Source organism: Felis catus, chromosome D1 (assembly GCF_018350175.1).
Source record: "Felis catus isolate Fca126 chromosome D1, F.catus_Fca126_mat1.0, whole genome shotgun sequence".
NCBI lineage: Eukaryota > Metazoa > Chordata > Mammalia > Carnivora > Felidae > Felis > Felis catus.
Genome location: NC_058377.1, coordinates 64,689,896 through 64,707,745, shown reverse-complemented (window position 1 = coordinate 64,707,745; position 17,850 = coordinate 64,689,896). Strand labels below are relative to the sequence as shown.

General features: G+C 38.9%; 1 protein-coding gene across 1 annotated transcript; it reads left to right on the top strand.

Moving 5' to 3' along the window:
* The first annotated feature begins 16,188 nt into the window (after positions 1–16,188).
* LOC101088107 (olfactory receptor 10T2-like) lies at positions 16,189–17,181 on the top strand. The gene has a single exon (XM_003993078.3). The coding sequence runs from the start codon at positions 16,189–16,191 to the stop codon at positions 17,179–17,181; it is 993 nt and encodes a 330-aa protein (XP_003993127.3).
* The last annotated feature ends 669 nt before the right edge of the window (positions 17,182–17,850 follow it).

Sequence of the window (17,850 nt, the reverse complement as noted above, 5' to 3'; positions counted from 1 at the left end):
AGGGCAGAGATTTATTTTAAAATTTTGTCTCTCCCAAGTTACAGGCTAAGCCTCATGAATGCACAGTTTTTGCTAAGATGTGTTCACAATCTGAAGGAACAAATGGGATAGCATATTCTCCAGAAAGCCTCCATGGTTACCACTTCAATGTACTCATCAATACACTACTTGGTCGACTCAGTATTTATTTTATTCGGACATGTACTGAAGATAATTAGTTGCTCTCTAAATAGATTTTAAGAGCAATGTTACCTAGTAGTGTGAGTGCATATTTAGATGCTTTATACATTCTTATTTTAATTTACAAGAGGTGAACAAAAAATTTCTCAAAATTCTAGCAGTGATTGCGGAAAGTCCAGGAGAAACCACCATTTGTGAACTCTGGACATAACCCCTATTTACTGTAGTACTGAATCACATTTGACCCACATAAGTGATCATCTACTAAGGGGCATCCCAGTATTGCTAGAGGAGCTTTCTGAAAACAACACATCTCCACTCATATCCACAAGTTTTTTGCAAGCTTCTCCGAGAAACGTCCAGGGTGTGAGGGTATATGTACTCTGCACAATCTTTCTCGTGGTTTTTGGTTGAAAAGTTTGACTTTCATGATACATTGTTTTCATATATGTTGATGGTAAATTCTGTTTTTAAAATACTATTCTAGTACATTAGTGGTAGAAAATTATGTCAGTATGACATTATTTCCATTCTTCCCGATGACTTTGTTAGGTGCCGGAGAGCAAAACGCCTATCCAATTTCTCAGCCCTTCTGTTTGTTTTCCCCAAGCCCTGCCCTCTTTATTAACCTGGCTTTTGCCTTGAGTTTACTATCCTATTCTCTGTTTTCAGTTCTCCAAATCTTCCCTTGTGGGGTTTTTGGATTCCCTCTCTACCCAGAAGTAGGGAGTTGACATTTTTGATTTCTAGCTTTTCTGAGGCCACAGTTTCTTTAATACCTCCTAACATGCTATTAACCCCATGGGTACTTAATTATTAAAGAATATAGAAAAATGTTCATTATAGGGAGTAAAACAACTGTAAAATTCCTACCTTCCACAGAAAGATCACCTCCAGTCCTTTAAAATCACAAGGTATTAAGCTACAAGAACGTACAGTCTTGCAACTCAGGTGATTTTCTACAGTTCTTGCTGTGAGTTCATGTGTCTCCAAATTCAGGAATAAGTTTTAAGGCTATTTTTCCCTTTGAATGCCTGTGATGAGTCCCGTCTGACACTAGAGTCTCCTATAACACAAAAGGTTGAGTTTTTTCCATTCCTTAAGAATGGAACTCAGTACCATGAAGATTTTAATGAGAGTTCTTGGGCCACTGGAGACCATTATCTTGAGACCACTGTTTTCGACACCAGGAGTCTCGTGCTCTATGTATCTAGTACCCAGTGTGATGTCCTCAAAAATATTTTTAAATCTCGACATACCATAGAGACTTTCCAGTGATGTGTACTTCTTCTGAATAACAATCAGAATGATGGAAATCCAACATGTTGAAAATATATCTTGGGATATAGATATTCCCTCAGGGATGTTTTACTCCCTGTCAAATATCATTTATTTTGTAATTCTGAAAATTTGCCAAGTCCCTCAGATCTCCTCTGCCCTATACACAGGGCAATGGAAGGACAGGTCTGGAGAAGCTATTGCCTGGGGAAATGTTCAGAGGAAGGGGAGTAGGAAGAAAATGAACACACAGCAGGAGCACTGTGATTTCTCTCTCATGAGGCAACTCTGCTGGGGAGAAACTTGCTAAAAAAGAAACTCCCAAGCACTAACTGCTATTTATGATATTCACAACAGCTCCTAATTGCCTCTCTCATCAGCTTGGACTTCCAAGTCTTCTTCCACCATCGGTGCCATTGTCCACCTAATGTGCAATCAAGTCTTTTCTCCAATATCTGCTATCATAACCCTCAATAATTGTGGCAAGCCAGTCACTACCCTGTCTCTTGATTAAATTCTGTGCTTTCCTCATTCTGAAGTCTATTCTGTCTGGAAATTCCTTTTCCTGAGTTTACCTATCCAAACTCTGCCCTTTCTTAAAGGTTCAGAACAAATACCTATCCAAGAAGCCCTTTATTTGTATAAAGTTAAAAAAACAAGAGAAAAACTAAGGTCATTAAGAAGGAATTCTATTAGGAGAGATATTTTTATTTTCAAATTTTTATTTAAATTTTAGTTGCTTAGCATATAGTGCAATATTGGTTTCAGGAGTAGAATTCAATGATTCATCTATTACATACAACACCCAGGGCTCATTATAACAAGTGCCCTCCTTATTACCCATCACCCAGTTAGCCCATCCACCTCCCTCCATTAACCCTCACTTTGTTCTCTATCTTTAAGAGTCCCTCATAGTTTGTCTCCTCTCTCTTTTTTCCCCCTCCCAATATGTTCATTATCTGTTTTGTTTCTTATATTTCACTTATGATGAAATCATATGGTATTTGTCTTTCTCTGAATGACTTATTTCTCTTAGCATAATACATTCTAGCTCCATTCACGTCACTGCTGATGGCAAGATTTCATTCTTTTTGATGGCTAAGTAATATTCCTGTGCGTGTTTGTGTGTGTGTGTGTGTGTGTGTGTGTACACACATACATACCACCTATTCTTTATACACTCATCAGTTGATGGACATTTGGACTTTCTCCATAGTGTGGCTATTATTGTTTGTGCTGCTATAAGCATCAGGGTGCATATACACTTTTGAATCTGTATTTTTGTACCCTTTGGGTATATATCTAGCAGTGCAATTGCTGGATCACAGTGTAGTTCTGTTTTTAACTTTTTGAGGAACCTCCATACTGTTCTCCAGAGTGGCTGCCCCAGTTTGCATTTCCACTAATAGTGCAAGAGGGTTCCCCTTTCTCTGCATCCTCAATCTTGTGTTGTTAATTTTAGCCACTCTGACAGGTGTGAGGTAGTATCTCATGGTTTTGATTTGTATTTCCCTGATGAGGAGTGATGTTGAACATCTTTTCATGTGTTTCTTGGCCATCTGGATGTCTTCTTTGGAAAAGTGTCTATTCATGTCTTTGAGAGGCACTTTTTTAAAAATTTGTTTTATTAAAATTTTTTTAATGTTTATTTATTTTTGAGAAAGAGAGAGAGACAGACAGAGCACAAGCAGGGGAGGGGCAGAAAGAGAGAGAGGGAGACACAGAATCTGAAGCAGACTCCAGGCTCTGAGCTGTTAGCACAGAGTCCAACACGGGGTTGGAACTCATGAACCGTGAGATCATGATCTGAACTGAAGTTGTATGCTCAAATGACTGAACTATGCAGGTGCCCTAAGAGGCACTTACTTTGGATGTCCTCCACTGCATTCCAGACCCTCAGTCCTAACAGATGTGATGCAACAGTCTAGTGAGCTGTAGATAACGGTACGATGGAACTTTTAAACCAGAGAGACATTTTTTGTGTCTTTCCTATATGTCTCTTGCCAAGCCAGTGAACAGCTTCTTTGAGAGCTGGCTGCTAATGTTCACAGCCACACTCTTTTGAAAATTGCTCCCCGCTGAAAGGAGACTGGAAATATCTGGGGGTGCATGTTCTCACTCCCAGGGTGGCCCATAGCCAACAACTGAATGAAACAGTGATTTAGGAACAATGAAGACAAACACACCCTATTGCTGCAGGGTAGGACAACTCTGAGGTGCCATTCCTTGCTCCAGTGCTCCCTGTGGGATCAGAATGAAGCTACACTTCTGTAGAGCCCACAGCTTTATCTGGCTTCTCCTGCTTTTCTCTCATCCTTAATAGTTTTCCCTAGAGATCACTCCTCACTAAACCACTTGCATAAGAAGTGGTCTCTAAGGCTTTGCTTTTGGAGAACTTGTCATAAGACAGTCTCGATGCATATGCAGGAATGAGGGCTGTATATATTTTACTATGCACACATAAAATAAAAAAATATAAACATCAGGTTCTGATTGCTGCCTCCGATTCCTCCTCCCAGAGAGACTAGTTCTAACACCCATCACTGACAGTCACGTCGGTGGAATTTCTGTCTATGAGTCTTTTTGCACTTGCTCCTTGCTGTGGGGATTTCTATTTGCTGCAAACTGGCTCTGATTAGTAGAGTCTGGACTAACTCAAGTCAACCATTTTTTCTGTGATTTTGTTCCTTTAGTTTAGTTCTCCTGTTCTGATATCAGTATCCCTGCAGTTATCCCCTCATTGACAGCTGGCTCCATCATTGTGGTCACGGTGTGTCAGAGCTGCCTCCTACATCTGTATCCTCATCACCATCCTGAAGATGTGCTCCACCAAGGGACGCCACAAGGCCTTCTCCACCTGTATGTCCTACCTCACAGCGGTCACTCTGTGCTATGGGACCATCACATCCATTTATGTGATGCCCAAGTCCAGCTACTCAATGGACCAGAAAAGGTGGTGTCTGTGTTCTGCATGGTGATGATCCCCATATTGAACCCCTTCATCCACAGACACAGGAACAGTGAGATGAAAGGGACTCTGAAGAATGCCCTTGGCAGAAAAATATTTTCTCAATGCAATCTGTTATTTTATGGTATTTGATATAATAATATACCATAATAATAAAAGGAGGGGTGCGTGGTGGCTCAGTTGGTTGAGCATCCAACTTTGGCTCATGTCATGATCTCACGGCTCGTGAGTTCAAGCCCTGCATCAGGCACTATGGTGACAGCTCAAAGCCTGGAGCCTGCTTCAGATTCTTTGTCTTCTTCTCTCTCTCTGCCTCTCCCCACTTGTGCTCTGTCTCACTCTCTCAAAAATAAACCAACAGTAAAAAAATAATAATAAAAGGAAATAGTGCCTATGTTCTAAATATATTGGTCCATATGTCATAAGCCAGTATGGAGTTTTCTAGTAAATGAAGGGGGTGGATTTTTTTATATCAAATTGTAAATCAGAGGCCCATGGTGAGTTACTTTAATGAAATGAGATTCATAATTAGAAACACACATTGATTCATGTGAAAAAAACCTTATCAAAGTTGAAATTCTTTTAAAATATAATTCACATATTTTCTTCAAAAGTTGTTCTCTGCCATAAGGTAGGGTTCTTGTACCTTCAAACCTTTAAGACATTTTCTATAACATTTTATCTTGCAATGAGTGTGATAATTCTAAGTATGACCGAGTACCTCTGAGAGGAAATGACAAAGTGGAACCAGATAGAAAATTGATGGAACTGTTTTCTTACAGGAAGGTTATCTGCAGAAGATGGGCTTTGTGAACCCATGACATTCTGGCCTGTGTACCTGATCTCTGGCCCTGTAACCATATGGTGGTACCAAGAGAAGAAGAGGAAGGGGTGTCGCTGACTGACCTGTGAATTATATCAGGCCAAAACAGGTGACTTCTCTGTGGGAATGAGCAGGGTTCCTGGCCTCCTTAGGGACAAGGAGTGAACAAACTCTTGGAGTGACTCATTCATGGCAACCCTATCCTGCTCAGGAAACTGGAGAGAACTGGATTTTGACTGCCCCCCTGCATAGACTTAACCACTTTCATAGGCTGAAAACAACCACACTTATTTACTTTTCCTGTCCCCTCTTTAGCATTTCAGACACACAATCTCTTTTTGCTAACAAACTCAAAGGGCACTAATCATTTCATTCATTCATCTATTCTTTCATACATTCAAAAATTATATTCAATGATCTTTTTGAATGCATGAAAGAAATGTAATTATACTGAATGATCTTATATTCCAGGGATTGTCCTAGGCTAGGGAATATATATGGCAAGCATGCAGAGATACCTGCCTACCTGGAATGTATCTTCTAGCATGGGAAAGGCAATAACATAAAGAAGTTGGTGATACAGATTACTAGAAGGTAATACAGATTATTATAAAGCAGAGTAAGGAAGACTAATGTGTTAGGAGATGAGAAGGGTCAATGCAGGTCTCACTGGGAAGATAACATCTAAGCACAGATGCAGGAGGTAAGGGCATTTCTTGTCTTGTCAGGCCATATGGTTACCTGTGTGCATATGTGCAAGTTTAGTCTTCCACTCATATGCATATAGTTTACCTTTGAGGCAATGGCTAGCTTGACCAATCCAGTGGTGAGCACAACCAAAACAAATGATACAATGTTAAACATATCTTTAACACCACATTAGAGGATAACAAGGAATTGCCTCACCAGCGACTGTGAGAACCCAGAGAAGTAGACCTAACACTCAAAAATACTTTTGGGGGTGCCTGGCTGGCTTAGTCAATGGAACATTTGACTCTTGATCTCAGGGTTATAAGTTTGAGCCCCACGTTGGGTGTAGAGATTACTTTAAAAAATCTTTATTAGGGTGCCTGGGTGGCTCAGTCAGTTAGGTGTCTGACTTCAGCTCAGGTCATGATCTCACAGTTTGTGAGTTGGAGCCGCATGTCCGGCTCTGTGCTGACAACTCAGAGCCTGGAGCCTGCTTCAGATTCTGTGTCTTCCTCTCTCTGCCCCTCCCCCGCTTACTCTCTCTCTCTCTCTGTCTCAAAAATAAACATTTAAAAAATCATTTTTAAAAAATGCTTTTGCCATGAGAGAATTTGACAAGTCAGAAGGAAGTGTTGTTATCAACCCAGGCTGTGGATTTAGTGTTCTTTTGGGACGAGAGGAGGATAAGTCAACATCTAGGACAACGTCTAGGTGACAATTCTGAATGAAACACCTCACCTGTATCCTCAGGATAAAGGGAAAACTGAAGTGAACAAATCTTGTGCAGATCTGCAGCCCTGGAGATGTAGAGTCTCAAGCCTTGACTTGGATAGAAGATGGCCAAGGGCAGGTAGTGCCTCAAGGTGAACTGAATAAGCAAAGAACTCAAGCCTCAATTATTCCTATCAATGACTATTCAAATACGATAACTAGCATACAATGAAAGATAACAACTAGCAAGAAAGAAAACAAGGTACCAAACGTGGGAGGCAGTCAAACAACAAACAGCAGAAACAGAACCACTCAGATTTAAGATATGGGAATTAATAGACACAGACTGTAATAATACTTTCTTTACAAAAAAAAAAAAAAGATAAAGAAGATGATAGCAATGTCAACATCCTGGATGTAGTATTGTACTATAGTTTCACAAGACGTTGCCATTAGGAGACATTGGGTTGAGAGTACACAAGGGCTGGGAAATGGACAATGTCCTCATTAAAAATATTGAAGGCATACAAGAGCTACAAAAGCAAAAATGGCTTGAGTGCCCATGATCCTGGAAAGCAGAAAAAGCCCATTCTGGGAGCTCACCATCCTGTATCACTTTTCACTTTGAGGAATTGGCTAAATGTAAAGTAGTGTCTGAGAGGCTAAAAAACATACAACCAAGATTACTTGCTGATAAACCAAACAGAGATTTTTGAAGCTGTAAGGAGCTGGGGAAGTTATAGTTCAAGGTCAAGCAAGGAGGCAGGGTCCCAGTAAAAATCCTATGTTTTCAACTGGAACACTCAGAGCATTTGACTTCGGCTCAGGGCATGACCTCACAGTTTGTGAGTTTGAGCTCCATGTCCGGCTCTGCACTGACAGATCAGAGCCTGGAGCCTGCTTCAGATTCTGTGTCTTCCTCTCTCTCTGCCCCACTCCCCTCACACTCTATGTGTCTCTCTGTCTCAAAAATAGATACACAAACATTAAAAAAAGAGTTAAAAAAATAAAGAAAAATTAATAATAATGAACAGTGATTTTATAAGTACCACCTTTCAAAGTTCTCTGCACAAAACCCAGAACTCTTACTTCATAGACAGAACACAGAATTTTTCATGACTGTTCCTTGTTAGCATACAGAGACACAACTGATTTTTGTATGTTGATATTATACTCTGCAACTTTCTTAATTTGTTTATCAGTTCCAACAGTTCTTTGGTGGGTCTCTCGGATTTTCTAGATGTAAGATCATGTTATCTAAAAACAGTGACAGTTTTACTTCTTCCATTCTGATTGGATGCCTTTTAATTCTTTATGTTGCCTAATTGCTCTGGCCAGGACTTCCAGTACCATGTTAAATGAGGGATACTAAGAGCGGATATCCTTTTCTTATTCCTATTCCTGGAGGAAAGCTTCCAATCTTTCACCATCGGGTATGATTTTAGCTGTGGTCCTGTCATCTATGGCCTCTATTATGTCAGGGTCCGTTCCTTCAATTCCTAATTTGTAGAAAGTTTTTATTATGAGACTATGTTGAATTTTGTGGATTCTTTTTCTGCATCTGTGGAGATGATGAGATTTTAATTTATTTTATTAATGTGGTGTGTCACATTTATGACCTGCATATGATGAACCATTCCTATACGTCAGGGATAAATCTCAGTTTATTATGGTATCTAGTCATTTTAACATGCTGTTGAATTAGGTTTGATATTATTTTATTGAGAGTTTTTGCTCCTGTGTTCCTTAGGGAGCTGGCTTCTAATTTTCTTTTCTACAGTGTCCTCATCTGGCTTTGGTATCAGAGTAATGCGGGCCTTGCAAAATGAGTTTGGGAATGTTCTCTTCATTCTTTTGGGAGAGTTTGAGGAGAATTGGTGTTAACTCTTCTTTAAATGTTTGTTAGAATTCATCAATGAAACCATGTGGTCCTCAGTTTTTCTTTGAAGCGATAATCAAAAACCTTCCAACAATCTCTTTACTCTTTATTGGTGTTCAGATTTTCTATGTCTTCAGGTCCAGTTTTGTTATATTCTTTCTAGGAATTCATCCATTTCTTCTAAGTCCTCCAATTTGTTGGTGTTTAGTTGTTCACAGTAGTCCCTTATGATCCTCTGTATTTCTGTGGTATCAGCTGTGCTGTGTCCTTTTTCATTTCTAATTTTGAGTCTTTTCTCTTTTTTTATTAGTTACTCAAAGATTTGCCAATTTTGTTTTTACTTTCAAAGAAGCAGATCTTAGTTTTGTTGCTCTTTTCTATTTTTTTTTTTTTGTCTCTTATTTATTTCTGTTCTTATCACTGTTATTTCCTTCCTTCTGCTAACTTTGGGCTTAGTTTGTTCTTCTTTTTTTTAGTTCCTTGAAGTATAAAGTTAGATTTTTCTATTTTCTTAATCATTTTTTGTGGAGATGTAATTGACATATTACATTATATTAGTTTCAGGTATACAACATAATGATTAGATATATGCATGTATTGTGAGATGATCATCACAATAAGCCTAGTTAACATCCAGCACCACACATAAACAAATTTTTTCTCTTGTAATGAGAACTTTTAAGATTTACTCTAAGCAAATTTCAAGGACACAATACATTAACGATAGTCACCATGTTGTACATGAACAAATAGTTTGTACTCTATGACCAATATTACCCATTTCGAACACCGCTTAACCTCTGGTAACCACTCTTCTACAATTTGTTTCCCTAAGTTCAATTTTTCTAGATTCCACATAGATACCATGCAATATTTTTCTTTCTATCTCTTGCTTATCTCACTAAACTATATGTCCTCCAAGTTCATACACAGTATTGCAAATGGTAGGGTTTCCTTTTTTGAAGGCTGACTAATATTCCATTATGTATATATGTAAGTTTCTTTATCCGTTCATTTATCAATGGATGTTTAGGGCATTTCTTCCACAGTTTAGCTATTGCAAATACTGTGGCAATGAACATGGAGGTGCAGATACCTCTGTGAGATATTAATTTCTTTTCCTTCATATATATACCCAAAAGTGAGATTTCTGTTCATATAGTAGTTCTATTTTAAATTTCTGAGGAACCTCTATACTATTTTTAATAATGGCTATATGAATTTATATTCCCACCAACTGTGTACAAGGGTTTTCTCCACATCCTCACCAACACTTGTTATTCCTTGTCTTTTTGATAATTTTCATTCTAATAGGAGTAAGATGATATCTCATTGTGGCTTTGATTCACATGTCCCTGTTGATTAATGATGTTGAGCATTTTTTCATAAACCTATTGGCTATTTGTACATCTTCTTAGAGAAATATCTATTCCGTTCCTTTAACCCCTTTTTAATCAGTTTGTGCTATTAATTTATGAGGTTCCTCATATATTTGGATACTAATCCCTTATCAAATACATGGTTGGCAAATATTTTATCCCACTGAATAAGCTGTCTTTTTGTCTGATAATGTAATACACTACACCAAAGTAATGGATAAAAATCATATCTCAATGGATGCAGAACTAGCATTTGACAAAATTCAACATCCTTTCATAATATAAAACTTCCAAAAAATTATGTGTAGAAGCAACAATCAACATAAGAAAGACCATGTATGACAAGCCCACAGCTAACATCATACTTACTAGTGAAAAGCTGAAAGCTTTTCCTGTAAGATCAGAAACAAGTTGGAGATGCCTAAACTTACTACTTTTATTCAACACGATTCTGGAAATCCTTGTCAGAGAAATTAGGTGAGGTAAAAAAAAAAAAAATAGAAGGAACATGAAATGAAAGATATAAAATAATCTGGTTTTAGATGACATGATCTTATATAGAGAAAATCCTAAAGACTCTACAGAAAACTGTTAGAACTAATAAATGAATTCAGTAAAGTTGCAGGACACAAAATCAACATACAAAAATCAGTTGCATTTGTATACAAAAAAAGGAAAACTAAAATCTTATAAAATAGAGGGCATATGATTTGATTCCATTTGTATGAAATTCCAGAACCTACAAGACAAGCCATGGTGAAAAAAATAATCAGAACAATGGGTGCCTCCCTTAGGGGGAAGCTAGGACTCGCTGGGGAGGGGTATAGGGGATACTGTTCCCAGGCTGATACTAATATTCTTTTTTTAATGTTTATTTGTTTTTGAGAGAGAACGAGCGAGCATGAGTGGGGGGAGGGGCAGAGAGAGAGGGGGACAGAGGATCCAAAGCAGTGTCTGAACTGATAGCAGCAAGCCCAACGAGGGGTTCAAACCCATGAACTGTGAGATCACGACCTGAGCCGAAGTCAGATGCTCAACCTACTGAGCCACCCAGGTTCCCACTAATATTCTATATAATGAGAGGTGTTTGAGTTACACAGATGATGCATTTACTAATTCATAGTGATCATATATTTAAGATTAGCATATTTTACTTTATGTAAATTTCCATAAAGTTGCATAGAATAAAACATGTAAGAGGTATTGAACTCTAGTTATTGATATGTGTACAAAGGTATTAAGGAGGAAGTGTACTGATGTCTGCAATTTCCTTTGTACCGTAAGATGGATTAATACATGGATAAAGTACAAAGAGACATGTGATAAAGCCAATATAGTAAAATCTTAATGTGTGGCATAATGTATTTTCCAAAAATGGTGACAGCAATAATTCCAGTCCCACATGTTCTTCCAGAACTTTGTCACTGTCCCATCAAGGGCCGTAATCTCTTTTTACCTTCTAGAACCTGGGTATTACTTGCAGGCTGTCTGAATGAAAAGAATTCAGTACAAGTGAGGTGGAATATAAAAGTTGATATGGCATCCATTTGGCTCTCATGGAATGCTCACCCACTGAACCCAGCCACCATGCACATGCAGAAAGGTTCAATCCCAATGTAAGGTCTCACACAACAGCTAACCATCAACAACCTGATTAGAGTGTGCAAGATACTTGAGATCTCTGTTAATCCCTGTTGAACCTCTCTGCATGAATTTAGTTAGACCCACTAAGATTTGGGTTTGTTTGATACAATAGTGGATACTAAGAACAGTTTAGGTCCTGGATACACAGATGCCAACAAGATAATTATTGTAGCATGGCTTTGTGTTTCAAAAATTTCAGGGATCCTGGGTGGCTCAGTCAGTTAAGTGTCTGACTTCAGCTCAGGTCATTGATCTCGCCTGAGTTCAAGCCTCCAAGTCGGGCTCTGTGCTGGCAGCTCAGAACCTGAAGCCCACTTTGGATTCTCTGTCTCTCTCTGTCTCTGTCTCTGTCTCTCTCTTTGCCCCTCCCCCTTGTGTTCTCTCTCACACAAATAATCATTTAGAATAGATAGATAGATAAGAATTTCATTACATACTGGGAAAAATTTTTGAGTGGCCCTGCAGTCAATGGAGGTTTCAATTACAGTGGATTTTCCTCTTCAGCAAGAGTTATTTCACAAGGAAGCAGTCACAACAAACGTTCTGTGTTCATTATTTTTTCTCCACCTTTCTTCTGGCCAATTCCCCAGGCAACAGCCTGTATGACAGGCTCCTCTCCCTTGCCCTGCTCATAGGACAGAAAGACTTCCAGGACTTGGCACATTTTCAAAACTAAAAAAAATAATGGTATTGAATATGAAGTAAAATACTTGAGGGACTCCTTCATATTCTAAAATGTATTTGAACAAGTTGAATTTCAAATACTTGATTTGTTTTTTCATATAAAGAAGAGCAAACTTCCCTGAATAATCGCTAAGTTATATCAAAATAAAAACAAGGTTTTGTGGACATCACAATGAGTTCTAGGTCCACAGAGAACAATCCTCCTGGTATCTAATGGAAAGGAAGAAACTCGGGAGTAGTGTCAAGGGGTAATGGTCTCAGGTGACCACGAACCTCTCACTGGAATGTGCATGGAACTCAGCTCCGACCATAAGTAATAGAGAAGATGCTGCCCTAAGGTTATAAGAGACTTTGTAATTTCAGACAGAGTGAGCTCATCACAGTCATTCAAAGGGCAAAATGGCTTAAACACTAATCTTTAAAGGGCACTAGAGAATTATAGAAAACTGTACATGAGCACAAGTTCCTCATACAGCTTACTGTTTTCTTCTTTTTAAGAGTTTGGAAGTGACTCCTCTTTGACATAAGGTGGGAATTTTATTTTATATTTCTATTTATCACAAACATTGTGCTCTATCCACTAATAATGAAGTAGCTGTGGGGGTTAATCAGCAGTAAAAGTAATGAATATAGTAAGGGTACAACTGGATGGAGAGAAATGCTGTAGTTTTCCTATTCCTGGCACAATTAGCACACAGACGAAGCTATGAGAGGTTAGAAAGCTGCAGAGAACAGGACTGCAAACTCCATCCCAAAGCCAAGTGCGCAGCCAAGAGGGAATGACTCCACACAGCCGATAAGCAGAAGGGGACTTGTGAGCAGGCAAGTGTTGCTGAGCCCCTGTTGGAAAAGTTGTCTCTACACCATGTGATGTTTTAGCAAACGGGAATGGAACCAGCAGGTACTTGTCACTTATTATCTGATAAGATAAGGATATGCGCATAGCATTGTAACCCTGCTAGAAGGTATATTTAGGGCCATGGATAAAAGTAGCTACTTACACATATGTAACAGAACAGGGTTTGGATGTGAACACAGGTCCCTCTAATTCTGCTCAATACCCCACCCGCCCCCACCGCCGCCATACAAAACAGACTGCAATATAATTCCAGGTCTAATCTCAAGGCTAATTTGGTGTTTTCATTCTATCAAAAGAATTAGGCAGGAAAGAGTAAAGAAAAACATTTATAAAATCCTGCATTTTCCATATTTTACCCATTATTTCATCATAAATTTCACTGTGAACCATTGGCAATTTGATTCTTTGTGGGACTCCCCCACCCCACATACCTTTTTCCCTTTGACTACTTGTGGACCATTTGATTTCATATTTAGCAGTTGTGATATTTAAAAACAAGTATTTCTTTGGTGGATCTAATATATAGCTTCATTAAAAGAGCCAAGGAAATAAGTTTTCTCATATATATATATATATATATATATATATATATATATATGTGTGTGTGTGTGTGTGTATACACACACATACACACACACACACACACATATATATATATATATATATGAACTCAGAAAGCCATTTACAACTAGAGAAAACAGAAGCCTTGTGAAACTCTATGTAAATCTTGTTAATTTCCTATAAGAATTCAGACCTATAAATCAATAAAGCACTCCTTTATTTTCCCATTAAAAATATCAGGGGTGCCTGAGTGGCTCAGTGGGTTAAGCATCCTACTCTTGATCTCAGCTCAGGTCTTGATCTCAGGGTTGTGAATTCAAACTCTGTGTTGGGCTCTGCGCTGGGCATGGATCCTACTTAAAATTCTAAAAATATCCCTATCTTCTCTGAAAATTGTTGAAAACCTAACTCAAAGCTGACTTTTCTTCTGATTGGGTTGGAAGAAACTTAAATGCACTTTTCCAAACACTTGGTTGTAAATATTCACCTTTGAATGTTGCCCTATGATCACAAATTAAGCGTAGCTGTCAGGAAAATTCTCCAGTTCAGCCTGGTGAGGAACGATGAGTGACATAGTGATCCCAGCACTCCCCAGACTGGCCAAGGTTTTGATGTACCTCTTGGGAGGTAGATTGGCTTATGGTGTCCACTGTGCAGGGTTTCGAATGGTAGTGGGACAAAAGAATCTGCCAGGTGGCTTACATCAAGATGCAGCCTCAAATTATGTAGGCCTCACTGCTAACTCAGAGAAATTAGACATACTAAATCCACCTGCAAGGGTGGGAGCACGGATAAACCAGAAAATGGGTTTTTCAGAAAAATAAATCGCTTAGGTCCCTTTCAGTCTACAGAAGTGTTATGAGTTGATCACAAAACATCTCCTTTGAACTCTGCCCTTGGAGAGTGATTGGAAGTAATGAGAATGATGTCATACTGAACGTATTCTCAATCACTAGCTCCCTTGAGTATTAGGAGGAAAGCAGGATTTATTATCACTACAAAGGAAAAAAGAAAGTAACAGAGTCATAGAGTTTCAAATAATCCCAATTTCTCCTTCTGTTTTTCTTTTCTCCTCTTTGAAAAGCATGCCAGAAACCTGGGATGGATGTGAGTGAGGATATATAACTCTCAAGAATGCTTCCCTGGTGACCTAGATATGTCCCTATTATAGGAGAAGCTGTGACAATTGTGTGCTATTTGACCAAATAAATATTTGTGGAATTCATGAATTGGCTTTGGATAGCCAGTTAAGCAAACCTATACCTTAGAGTCCATGTTTGTAACATCAGGACCGACATCCCTACCACAGAGTCACAGGAAGAAATTTAGTGAGAAAATTCTATCAAACGCAAAGCATATTGACCAGCATATTTCAGATGTGAGTAAATACTGGTTACCTGACTTGCCTCCTTGTATATTTTTGTCCCAGTAACTGACTACACAAGGATTATACAAACTTTACAGCTAAAGGTATATTTTCTTTTTTTTCTCTTCAAGCTTTGTGGATTCTACAAAACATGTGTCTCTACCATTCTTTCCCCAAACTTCAACTGCACACCAATGTCTTCTCAATGTTTTCCTTTCCTTTCCAGACAATAGTGCCTGAAACCAAAACCCACATTGGGTGGGAAGTACCTGTGTTACTTTCATCATGTCATCTAACACACAGAGTGGATAGTTTAAGAAGCAATGGAAATGACCTGAAGAACTTGAGTTCCTCTAAGAGCTGGGCTGCAAAGAAGCTCTTGCCACCAGTGAGCCCGTTAGAAAATGTCCTGGAAATTTTCCTGAAAGTTCAAGAATTCAACAGGGTATCATGGACACAAATGAGCCATCTAGGATGGCATAGCCTCTCCATAACCATTTTGTCTCTAAGATGTGCCTGAATGGGAGACAAGGATTGAACACCTCCAGCCTCAACTTACTGTCATAAATAGGAAACCAACACAAATTTCAAAATGGTACGTTCATTTATTACATCTATTCATTGGCATAATTGTTAGTCAAGCAGCCACTGCCTTCTGGGGAATAACTCTAGAGATTCCAGGAATGTTTGGAAGCCATTCAAAATCTTTTCCTTACTTCTTAAACTAGTAGTGATTCAGTCAACATTGTTAGGCACTTCCGTGTGCCAAGCTAGGACTAAACCACATAAGCATTTTACGCCTGTTACTTCTCATACTCCTGTAGGTGAGAAAGTAACATTTTTTCCTTCATATTTCCCTCTTTCATGCAGATTCTCACTGTACAGGACAGAAAGGAGTGATATGAGGGCGTTCCCAGAATATATTTTAGCCTACTCTGTGGCATTTAGGCAGATTCTTCTACTAGAATCTTTCTCCTCATCACTCTGAACTTGAATTCAGCCAGATGCATTTAGCTCCCATTGCTTAGGTTCTCTCATTAACATTTGTCTTGCTGTTGCCCAGGAGCCCTTGATTAAAGGTCAGGTGACCTCAGTGCTTTTTATTATCTTGAGTATTGACCTCAAGAATGTCTGCACCTGTGGGAGAAAGTTACTGAGCCTAATGAATGATGGACAATCATACCACAGTGAGCACATTCCTTCTGTGGGGGTTTTCCAGTTTCCCAGACTTGCAGGGTCTCCTCTTTGTGATGATTTTCTTCTCCCATGTGACCATCCTAGCTGCAAATGTGTGCATAATGGTGGCCATCAAGCTGAGTCACAACCTTCACACCCCCATGTATTTTTTCCTCTGTGGCCTGTCCTTTTCAGAAACTTGTACCACTATGGCAATCATCCCCCGCATGCTAGTGGACTTGCTGTCAGATAGCAAGGCCATCTCTCTTCCTGAGTGTGCCACACAGATGTTTTTCTTCTTTGGCTTGGGAGCCAATAACTGCTTCATCATGGCTGCCATGTCTTACGACCGTTACACTGCCATTCACAGCCCACTGCACTATAAGGTCTTGATGACCCATAAGATCTGCTTTCAGTTCATGATGGCCTCTTGGATGGCTGGGTTCCTGGTTTCTCTGTGCATCGTCATCACTGTATTCAACTTGTCTTTCTGTGACTCCAACATCATCGAGCACTACTTCTGTGACATCTCACCTGTGGTCTGCCTTGCCTGTGATTACACCTCCCATCACGAAATGGCTATTTTTGTGCTCTCTGCCTTCGTGTTGGTGGGCAGCTTTGTTTTCATTATGATGTCCTATGTCTTCATTGTGTCCAGAGTTGTGAAGATGCCCTCTACCAAGGGGAAGTATAAGGCCTTCTCCACTTGCTCCTCCCACCTCACTGTGGTGTGCATACACTATGGATTTGCTGGCTTTGTCTATTTGAGGCCCAAGGACAGGGACTCATTCCGTGAAGATATGCTGATGGCGGTCACGTACACAGTGCTGACACCTCTGCTTAACCCCATCGTTTACAGTCTCAGAAACAAAGACATGCAGACAGCCCTAAGGAAGGTATTAGGCAAGACAAATAGGTTCATCCCTCAGATGGGGAGTAGAAGAACACCGGACATTAAAAATGTACAGACTGTTGATAAATAAAAGTGGAAAAAGTAGAGTATTTCCAATAAAATCATTAGTTTGTGTGCAAAGCAATTAAATTCTATTCTAATTGTCTGATATGCCCTGGTCTCACTTCTTTCCTATTAAAAACCAGAGGTAGTTTTACAATATTTTAAAATGAAAAAATATTTTAAAATGTTATTACACATATGTGTACATATACACATATAAATGCATATACATACAGGCACACATGCATGTAGTAAACATATCAAAAAGCAGTTTGGAAAACTATTTTCATAACCTTTGTTGCCTTTGGAAGAAGAAAAACATACTAAAATGGAAAAGGAGAAAAAATGAAAGAGCAATGGAGAAGGAAAGAAAAAACACGAATTTACTTAGTCAAAAGAGGAAAAACTATAAGCACACAAACTTAGACTTGAAATGAGTGAAAGGCTACAAATATAGAGAAATTTCCAGGAATTTTAAGAAATACCTTGCTCAATTCTATTCAAAGAAATAAGGAAACTAGATGGGAATGGAAGAATTTCTGGAAAAATAAACTGATGAAAATTACCACAAAACAGACATTTTTTAACATACCAAATTTCAGGAATAATATAGAAAAGTCTGTCAAAGAGCTATTCTTCCTATTGCCCAGCAAAGGAGTAGGCCGGATGGTTTCATAATTAACTTTCTCAAGCCCTC

What these genes read in the sequence shown, in the direction of transcription:
- LOC101088107 (XM_003993078.3), top strand. Translation starts at nt 16,189, where the DNA reads ATGATGGACAATCATACCACAGTGAGCACATTCCTTCTGTGGGGGTTT.